The following is a 10687-nucleotide window of genomic DNA, read 5'->3' on the forward strand; positions in this document are numbered from 1 at the left end:
CAAAACTAGAGTATCAAGTTTCCATATATTGATGTGCAATTTTGGGTTTCTTTAGCGTACTATCTTTTTTGTTTACTTCTAAGAGGTTAAAACTGTCTGTGCCATGGCTCCTCTTGTAAAATCTATGCTGTATATAATCTTCACATCAAAGTACAATGTTCAATACCAATAAAACTTAATTTACAAATTCTTAACTTCGGTTGTTTTTAAAGACAAGCAATTTTGAAAATGTACACAATCAGAAAAGGCTTGGATTTACTCTTACTTTAAGTAGCCCGTTAAATTGGCAGGGCACTTAATATTTACACCCAAATTAGCATCTTGCAAAGAACCAAGGGCATCGGTGGCTTTGGACTGATTCTTCTCAAACTGGCCTCATGCCAAACAGCTTGTTGGAAGTGCTCAACTGCCCATTTTTTTAAAAAAACAATCTACAAGGGCTAGTGCAAGCCTTTTCTGTTAGGAGTTCTTCAGATTCTGGTTTGTCTGGAATGTTGCTTCACAATCGAAGATGAGTAAGGTGTGGCTGGAATCCAGGTTTCCGACATAACAAGTCTTCAGCAAGGTTATCACCAGAGCGACAAAATATAATTCGGGCTTGTGCCCAGTTGATACTGTGATGCCAACCGCCGCTTGTGCCAGGGCGAGGAGGCTTTGTGCGCCTGCGTCGGCAACGTCCTGCGTAGGTTTGCCATACGTCCTGGAAAACCGGGAATGTCATGGTTTCCAAGCATTTCCAAAATGTCCCGGCCAGCCAGTCAAGAATCCTGGATTCCTGTTCCAGCTGGCCGGAGAAATTCCAACCTCTGAAATGGTGCCTTGAGCCTGCTCAGTGGAGTGTAAGTCTCCATATTGAAGTCCCCTCTAACTTTTGAGAACTAGTGGAGAAATGTAATTTAGTGTCATTTTTTTCCTGTTTGTTTGCTTAAACTTTTCTTTGCCTATTATTTATTTGCAGGTGCTTAAGTGCTTTAGGCTGCAATCCTATGCATACTTAACTGGGAATAAGTCCTATTTAACTTAATATGATTTGTTTCTGAGTAGACACACATAGGATTGCAGTATTAGATAAAGCTTAGATAGCTTTCTTTCCCTAGACCTTTACATATTGCTCAGGTTTTTTTTTAAAAAAAATCCTCCCCCAACCCCCGGCAAAAAAAAAATTGTCCCGGTTTTGTGGATTCAGAATATGGCAACCCTACTCCTGCGAGATGAAAAGAATAGCAAGCCAAAGGCCATCGCGGTGCTTAAAGGCACTCCTGCTCTAAATCTATGCGAACTGTACGGTGGGTGGGTGCGTGCGTGCGTGCGTGTGTTTCCCCACAGTAATTCCAAGGCCTAGCAGAGCCACTCTCCACCTCATGTGCAAGTGTCACTCTACCATTTGCCTACTCTATGGTTCTCGTGGTTGCTATGAGACGGAGAGATGCGCGTGCGCGCTGCCATAGAAACTCAATGGTGGGGCTCAACCGTTCCAAGAGAGGACGAAGAAGAGGTAGTAGGTAGGTGTGAGGGTAACCAAGGCCAGGGAAGGCCTCCGCCTGCGGGACTCCCGCAGCCTCTTGCCGTCGCTTGAACGTCAGCCGGCTGTTGGAGCAGAAGAAAGAGTTCGCCTCTGAGCTTGAGAAAGTGGGCCGAGTGGTGGGGCGGGGAGCCGCCGGCGGGGCAATACTAGATTATTTATTATGTTTTATCCCACCCTTCCTTCAAGAAGCTCTCCCATCTCCCCTGATTTATGACATCTGAACAACAACCCTATGAGGTAGGTTGCAACTAGAGAGAGGGCGTGTGTGTGTGTGTGTTGTGGGAAGAGAACGTTAATGGACTTGGGAGGAAAGGGGGATTACACAAAATTGGGTGGATAGCTAATACTTTAGAAAACAGAAACAGCATTAAAAACGATCTTAATAGGTTAGGGAACTGCAGAAAAAATCCCAATTAAATTTAACAGGCAAGTGCAATTATTATTATTATTATTATTATTATTATTATTATTATTATTTAGGAACGAGAAATCAAATGCAGAGGTATAAGATGGAGGATAACTGGCTTGACAATAGTACATGTGCAAAGGATCTTGGAGTTGGAGTTGATAGCGAGCTGGCTATGAGCCAGCAGTTTGAAGTGGCTGCAAAAAAAGGCAAATGAAATTTTAGGTTGCATCAATAGAAGTATAGTCTCAAAATCCCAGGAAATAATAATTCCACTCAACTCTGTGCTGATCAGAACTCACCTCAAATATTGTGTCCTGTTCTGAACACCACACTTTAAGAAGGATTCAGAAGGGGCAACAAAGATGATCCAGGGACTAGAAACTAAGTTCCATTGAGGAAAGATTGATGGAACTGGGTATGTTTAGCCTTGAGCAGAGAAGGTTGAGGGGGATATGATAGCTTCAGCTATTGATATAGAAGTGTAATAAATATGATAGCACTCAAGTACCTGAAGAATTGTCACACAAAGAGGACTGAAACCTGTTCTCTATTATCCAAGACTGTAGGACACAAAATAATGGGCTTAAATTACAGGAAGGCAGATTTTGCTTGAACATGAGGAAAAACTCCCTAATGGTCAGAACAGCTAGACAATGAAACCATTGATGACGGGCTCTCTAGGTGATGATGGGCTCTCTGTCAGTGAAGACTGTCCGGGATGCTTTAAACTGGGTTCCTCCACTGAGCAGGGGGTTAGACTTAATGGCCTAAACGGCACCTTTGAACTCTGATTCTATGTGTGAGTGGTACACAAGGTCACCCAATCAGTCTTCAGGTGTGGAAAAGAGAGTATTTGAACCCAGTCTCCCCAGTCCTAGTCCACTGCTAGTTGCTGACTGAACCACATCATTGACTGACAGAAATGTGAGTACTGTGTCCAGAGAAAGCTTTCCTGAACAAGCAGATTGAGATGAGCAGGATCCCGCCTTCTAGTCTGTCCCCATTAATTTAAAATTTTTGTGCCCTGTCTTCTACGTCCTCTTTTTCCAGCCTAACCTACCTTATCGGGCTGTTGTGATGATAAAATGGGATAACCTCAAGTATGCTGTCTGGAGTTTCTTGTGGAAAAGTGGGAGACTAATGTGATAAATAATTTTGCTGATATTTAAGGCACCTGATGGTTTTGCTAATTTTAAGTATTTTTATTTGCAGAGTTTATAATAAAATTCATTAAGGAATAATGCTCTTTTTAGGTCTCTTTGGATTTCGGTTTTCGACCTAGAATAACCATGCCTGTTCCAGATGTTATGTTCTGTGCGCAGCAGATTCATGTTCCTCCTGAACTGCCAGATATTATGAAACAATTTACCAAGGCTGCTATCAGGACCCAACCACGTGATGTTCTCCAGTGGTCTTATGGGTGAGTAGAAAATCAAAGCTAATGACCGTGATTCAGAAGTCTTCACATTGTGGTCTTCAATGGAATATTGGCACTGAAAACTCTGACATTATAACCAATTTGGGGAGAAAGAGATGGCTGGATTCAGCTTTCCAAATGGGAGAAAAGAATAGCTGGGTGCAGGGTTTCTCCCATCGCAACACTCTCTCTTTTATATACTCACAGGTCTGAATCCAGAAATCTGTGCCTGTACCAGTTGCCTTTGTTGGGCTAGCATATTCAGTACATCACAAAATATTTAAGCCATATCTCATTTTATGTCTATGCAACAATACTTACTTTAGCCCACATTCTGTATATAAATCTTAAATACTTGAGAAGACTGCATGGTAGAGGCCCGGTTCACACAGTCACCACAGTTTAAACAAGCCATGGTGGCTTCTTTAAGCTGCAGTGCATGCTGGGTGCCATTTGCCTAATGTGACCCTGAATGGGGATGCACATTTCTGTTTGCATCAAAAGATTCACTAGGGCCCAATTGAGCATCATGATGCAGAAGGGGAAATATATCCAGTTGTACATCTCTCACCACATTGACTATGAGTGCCAATATGTTGATTTGCTCAGATTTCTTTGATGGATAGAAGTATGATCAACAAAAGAAATAGTGATCAAGGAACATGATTAATCCACAGAAGTCATGTCGGTCATAATTTCCAGAGACACCATGAAGAAAGTCTGAGATGCATATAAACTATTTTCATTGCGTTGCTTCTTAATATTAAACAAGGATAACGTAGATATGGGATCTCCGTCCTTACTATTAAAAAGCCCAATCAACATATTAAAACAATGTGCAGAATCTAGCCAAAGTTAGGCACTTGAATAATAATAAATACTGCTTTGAAAGGAAAATGGATCCTGTGGATGGACTGGAGAAATGGCAGCCTCCACAACAAAGACCTGAGCAGAGCAACACTCATAGGCATTTTTGCCCAGACTATACCTTGAATACATTTGTGTGTAATGGTAGCTTGACAAACCATTTAAATAAGAAAAATATGCTTCCCATGGAGCACTTGAAAGAAGAGAAATGGCAGTAGATTGGGTGCTAAATCCTTTCTCCATTCATACCCCACCCCCCATTCTTCCCCTCCATGGGGTTTTTAATTGTTTCCCTGCTTTTAAAACCTCATAGAGGAAAAGCCTTGTGTTGATGGGTGGGATTTGGGGAGAGGAAAGGGTTAATCGTCCCTCCCTCAGTCATGCCCCTGCTCCAGTCACTCCCACTGGAAATAGCCCCTTTTAATGAGAAAAGGTATTATATGTATTTGTGTAATGTAGTTCGAGGCTTGATGTACTGATTTCTGTATTTGTTCTCTCATAGGTATTTCTATGCTATGGCAAATGGAGAACCTCTCCCGGTGAAGGAACGTGTTGAAATGCCAGTAGCCACACAGAAAAATGACACTGGTCTGACACAAGGACTCCTTAAAATTTTGCATAAACAGGTAAAGTACATGTCTTCAGAATTTTTCAAAAACAATTGGAACCTAGGGAGGATAGTATATAGATTTTAAAATGACTCCGATAATCTAAAATGAATTAATTTCTCATGCTGTTTTCCTGTATGTCATTTATGCTGGACATGTTTATAAAGCTCTCTGAAAAGGGAACTGTGGGTTTACCAGAACTTCAGAAGAAATGGAAAAACTTGTGCTTGCCAATGGAACAGCTGCGCAACCTTCTTCAACTGGACAACTTTGTAGATGGAGTAGAATGGATGAAGTTTTTTTCTCTTGCTTGTAGTGCTCTTGGTGGGGTATGTACGCTTGTCAAAGTTTCCCTTGCACTGACACTGAATAGCAGAGCTCTTAAAGCTAAATTTCATTATTACTATTTTTTTGCTTATTTTAATTTTAGCCAATTCGAGGAGTTGTTGTTTTTAAACAGTTTAAATTTCAAAAGATAGAATCCAGGATACTGTGTTTATAAACCAAATATATTTGTTTACAATATTTAAAATGTAGAAAGCTTTAAGTATATGACTGTATTTTTATATAGTTTCCTAATATTCATGCTATAAAATAAATAATGCAAATTTTCTGAATTTTTCAGATTGGCTATACAATAGGAAGGCCATTGCTAATGTTTAATTCTTTTTCTCATTGTTTTGGATTTTGCTAGTCCTTGCACAGTTCCATGAAACATGCCTGTGAGATTCTAACAAACGATCCAGAGGGTGGAGCAGCCCGCATTCCATATGACACATTTGCATTTATCTATTCCTACTTGGCTAGCTTAGATGAGGAAATAGCAGGGGAAGCATTGGAGTCTTTTCTCAACGCTCTTAAAGAGCAAGTGTAAGTATCAATTTGCTGTGTGAATGTACTACAATCCAGCTCTGGCGTGGTATCATGCTTACTTTGCAAGATTTGCATTTTAGCAGAGCAGGCTCTCTGTCAATTTTACTTGTTCTTGTGAAACTATAGGTTTCACAAGCAGATGATTAAAGTCTTCGTAATCTGCTTTGAAGGATTGCTCTCATAGTCCTTCGAGCCAGTGCAACCTCAGCTGTTTTCCTCCCGTTGCTGCTTCTTACAGTATGTTTTGTTTCATGCATTAGGCTGAGAACTAGGTTGATCAAAATCAAACATAGAACAGCTTTTAAACATTATTTAAAAGTGTATGTCTCTTGTAAATGGAAAACTAGACTGAAAAGTATCAGTCTCTTTCCATCAAAAAGGAAGCTTTTTTGTTTTTGTTTAGAGATATACTTTGCAATTCAACTGTCTAGTTTCAAAACATTCTTATCACATTTTAGCATTTAATCTCATGCAGACTTGAGGATTTTAGTCTCTCAACTATGGCACGCCCTCTGTCTCCCCTCCTTCACTCCCATTGCAGCATTAACCACGGCATAACTTTACAGTTGCAGTGTTAATACCAATCATGTTGACCTTTAACCAGGATTTGCAAACCCAGCTTTAACCCAGTTTCAAATACTGGTTTAAAACTGACCATGGTTAGGGTAAGTACAGATGTAATGCTACTCCATGATGATGCTGAAAAGCGAAGGAATGGGGAGATTAATGTATAAAACATAACAATAGCCATGCTGGGTCAGACCAAGTCCATCATTCTGTTCACAGTGGCCAGTCAGATGCCCACAAGCAGGGCATGAGTGCAACAGCACCCTCCTGCCCATGTTCCCCAGCAACTGATGTACATAGGCATACTGCCTCTCCTACTGGAGGTAGCATATAGCCATCAAGTCTAGTACCCATCAATAGCCTCATCCTCCAGGAATTTGTTCAATCTCCTTTTAAAGCTATCCAAATTGGTGGCCATCACTACAACTTATGCAAGTGAATTCCGTTTAACAATGTGCTGTGTGAAGTGCTTCCTTTTATCTGTCTTGAATTTCCCACCAATGAGCTTCGTGGGATAACCCCAGGTTCCAGTATTCTGAGAGGAAGAAAAATGTGTCCCTATCTCCACACCATGAATAATTTTATAGACGTCTATCATGTCCCTCCCCCTTACCTTTTTTCTAAGGTAAAAAAATCCCAGATATTGTAACCTTTCCTCATAGGGAAGCTGCTCCAGCCCCTTGATAGTTTTAGTTGCCCTTTACTGCACTTTTTCCATCTCTACAATATCCTTTTTTAGGTGTGATGACTAGAACTGTACATTGCGGTTGTACATAGATATATGTCTACATATAATGGACAGGGGAAGGGAGCTGCCATGCTTGTGGCAGTATTGTTATCCTGCTTTTCTCCTCCACATCTACATATTTTTTTGTAAAGGCTGGATGATATATTTTCCAGACAACATGCTTCATTCTAATGTACCTTTTATTAACAAAGCATACACTCATTTTTGGCTGACATAAATTTAAAGCCTTTGTCTTTAGGACCCTGGCCACTTACGGCATCTGGATTATATAGATTATTTAAATAAGGAGCTTCATTCATATGGAGAATTTTGGATCTATCTTGTCAGATAGAAATTTCCTACAAATAACTGAAAATATTGTGGTAAATTCCTCCTAATGCAAGTAACGCTGCATTAAATTCCCCATTATACAATTGCTTCTATGCTAGAATTGCATTCATGTGGGATGGGAAGATGTGCTATGGAATTAATGTAGAATAAACCAAATGTATTTTTCTTTAGGCATTAATAATGAAAATTAATATATTTTCTTGTAATTTAGGGCACATAAAGAATACATGGTTGGAATTGCAGATTTCAGCACTGTAAAAAAGACGGCTTAAAACAAGAAAGAGGACACATTTTTAGTATATAGATGAACTTAATGTGAAATAACATTGTACACTATAAAATACAGGGTTTTCATACCACCTGCAGTGTGCTTTAATATTTATGAAATGCTAATAAGAAATTACTAAGTAATGCCCCTAACATTTCATTACCTAATGTCAGAACTGCTTTGTGAGACATTGCTAACATTTCAGAGAGGAGCATCCAGAGCAGATGATCAAATGAGTAATCAATAAACTATCAATTGGTGGAAACTTGAAACTGTTTATTTGTTCATATGTATGTATTAATGCATATAGTGCAATGAACAGCTATCAGGTCTTGCAGTGTAAATATTATAGTACTCTTGTCTAGTAATTAGCTGCTAGATTGCTCATTGTGGGACGTGCATGCACCAGTGTTTTCTGCATGGTTCCCATGGTTGGATGCTACATCCAGCACTCTGAGTTATACACTTGAGCTACTGAATTGTGATCATGAGCACAACATCAAACAGACTGTCAATATAGTCATGTTTGAGAGCACAATTCACCTGTTTGAAATCTGTTGTCAAAGCTGATTGTGCTAGCCAGTTGGCAAAAGAAAAGCAAAATTTCCAGAAATTTTGAGACCATGGAAATAAAACGAGTTGGAAACATTGGAAATTTTGCAAAATATATATATATATACTTTTTTAGCACTCTTTACAGATCTAAAGTCACATTGTGACTTTGTCACAGCCTTCCCCAGCCCAGTGTCTTCCAGATATTTTGGACTTCATCTCCCATCAGCCCCAGACAGTATGGGCAACGGCCAGGAATGCTTTGCACTGTATTCCAAAACATCCGGGGGAGAGTACCACATTGGAGAGGGCTTTTTTAGAAATATAGTTATTTTATGTATTACTGAGTTTTCTTACATTATCATATTTTTTAAAATTTAAAGTAAACCCTGTTAGTAAATTTGTAATTATTGTCTGAATAGATTAAATACATTAAATGACTGCTACAGCATCAGTGAAACACAGGCCTTATAGAACAAAACCCAAATTGTCCAGAATGCACATTTACTGTCTGGAATGCACAATGCTGGGAAACTCAGTAAAATGTACTTTAGATTAATAATTTTAATAAGGAATGACAGAACTATGCTGGGGATCTTACCGAAGAGATTTAAAAAAAAAATTCCCCCATGGCTTCATTATTTCCAGACATTTTGCATCTCTAATCTTTCTATAAAGGTGCTTAGAAGTCATTTTGCTGGAAGTAAAGGCTGGATATCAACATATAAATACTTTGTCTGAAATTCTAAATGAAAATATTTCATAACCTAAGGTTGTTCACTTTTTCAGAAAACAAGAACATTTTAACCCAAATTTTTCAAGGGTTTTCCCCCGGGCCTTTACTTCTCTAGTTGGCAGGTAGACAGAGACCCCAGATGTGTATATGAATATCTGAACTGGTGCCCAGGTAACTTAATTATTTCTATGATTTACTGTAACACTTCAAACATCCTATGCATATTTCATGTGCCAAAATGTTTCATTCCTTACAACTACATGCCCCCCCACACACACACACACAATCACCCAACAAAAGTATGCTGTGCCAGTGATCTGGAGGAAGCCTTTGTTCAAAAGATCAAATTTCACATGCCTCTATAAATGAATGAGACAGGAGCAAAGATAAAACTAAAGAGGAAAGGGGGATGACAATGAAAATACTGCCTTTCTTCATATCGGTTTCATATTATTTCAAGTCACTTGCATGTAGCTATTATTTAAAGCTAAATGTCAGGTATTGACATCCATTTTAAAAGTCAGACAAACTTAAGAAAAAGCACAATATTTAGTAGTACTATATTGGAGTACTGTATTTTTCCAATCAAATGTCAAAATACCAATTCCCTCACCTTTTTAGTGTAGTACTTAATTAAGTTGGCCCTACGAAAAGGAGGACAGGGCTCCTGTATCTTTAACAGTTGTATTGGAAAGGAAATTTCAGCAGGTGTCATTTGTATATATGGAGAACCTGGTGAAATTTCCTCTTCATCCCAACAGTTGAAGCTGCAGGTGCCCTGCCCTCTTTTAAATCTGGTCACTCTAGTATAGCTCCTGCACCTTTAACTGTGGTGATGAAGAGGGAATTTCACCAGGTTCTCCATGTATACAAATGACACCTGCTGAAATCCCCTTTTCTGTGCAACTGTTAAAGATATAGGAGGCCTGTCATCCTTTTCATATGGTCGCCCTAACTTAATTGAATTCACCACTGGAAGTCAAAGGAAGTGTAAGCATCAAGTAGTAAATAAAATTTATAGAAAAAACTGTTGTTATAGCTGGAACTATATTGCAAATGGGAAGCTTCCTGTACTACTTATAACAACTCTAAATTTACTGTTAACCTAAGAACTTCTGTTATAAGTTATCACAAATTAAATTTCACCAGGAAAAAATTCTGCCGGTTCAGATCTTCAGGATCACTTGCTATAAGATACATAAATTTACAAACTATACAAATAGGAAGTGAAACAAAATCATAGACTACCCTTAAGGGGCAAGGCACCAATGTATTTGATTGACTGCATTCCATCTACAGAACTGGAGGTTGTAATTACACATTCTTTACTTCTAGTCTGGGTTTTATTGATCCAGCATTATCATTAAAGGCTTGTGATTTGTATGCCTAATTTTTTCTTGCATCGGCTTTGGCTGATATGCTTGCTTTTGACCTCACCTGCATAGCTAGCTTGGTCAGAGTTATCCATGCTGTTTTACAATGCATTGTACATGGAGTTGCCTTTAAAAATGTTGGTCCAAAGTAGATTATACCTTTGTGTTGTCAGCTGCACTGTCTTCCAGACCCTTTCTTTTTCCAATTTAACTAGCTAGTTTTGACTTTAAAGCCCTAAATGACTTGAGTCCTGGTTACCTGAAAGACTGCCTACTCACAGGTGTTAAGATCTTCAGAGACCCTGCTAAATGAAGTGAGGTGGGTAAACACTAGGGAGAGGGTCTTTTCAATAGTGGTGTCCCATTTATGGAACATCCTTCCAGAGAGTTTTTGCCTTGCACCATTTTGTGTCT

The 10687-nt window shown here is 39.1% G+C and overlaps 1 protein-coding gene across 2 annotated transcripts in view; it reads left to right on the forward strand.

Moving 5' to 3' along the window:
* Positions 1-1482: 1482 nt before the first annotated feature.
* Positions 1483-10687, forward strand: part of ROPN1L (rhophilin associated tail protein 1 like) — a 155195-nt gene continuing 145990 nt past the window's right edge. Inside the window, exons 1-6 of one of the 2 annotated variants that reach the window (XM_063129739.1) lie at positions 1483-1502; positions 3188-3354; positions 4721-4844; positions 4994-5155; positions 5521-5696; positions 7556-8271. In XM_063129739.1, coding sequence (XP_062985809.1) covers positions 3224-3354; positions 4721-4844; positions 4994-5155; positions 5521-5696; positions 7556-7616 — 654 coding nt within the window. In that variant the 5' untranslated portion in view covers positions 1483-1502; positions 3188-3223 and the 3' untranslated portion in view covers positions 7617-8271. Of the gene's footprint in view, positions 1503-2802; positions 3355-4720; positions 4845-4993; positions 5156-5520; positions 5697-7555; positions 8272-10687 lie in introns of those variants that run through there. The other variant, XM_063129740.1, reaches the window with a different exon arrangement.

Source organism: Elgaria multicarinata, chromosome 7 (assembly GCF_023053635.1).
Source record: "Elgaria multicarinata webbii isolate HBS135686 ecotype San Diego chromosome 7, rElgMul1.1.pri, whole genome shotgun sequence".
In the NCBI taxonomy this organism is placed as follows: domain Eukaryota; kingdom Metazoa; phylum Chordata; class Lepidosauria; order Squamata; family Anguidae; genus Elgaria; species Elgaria multicarinata.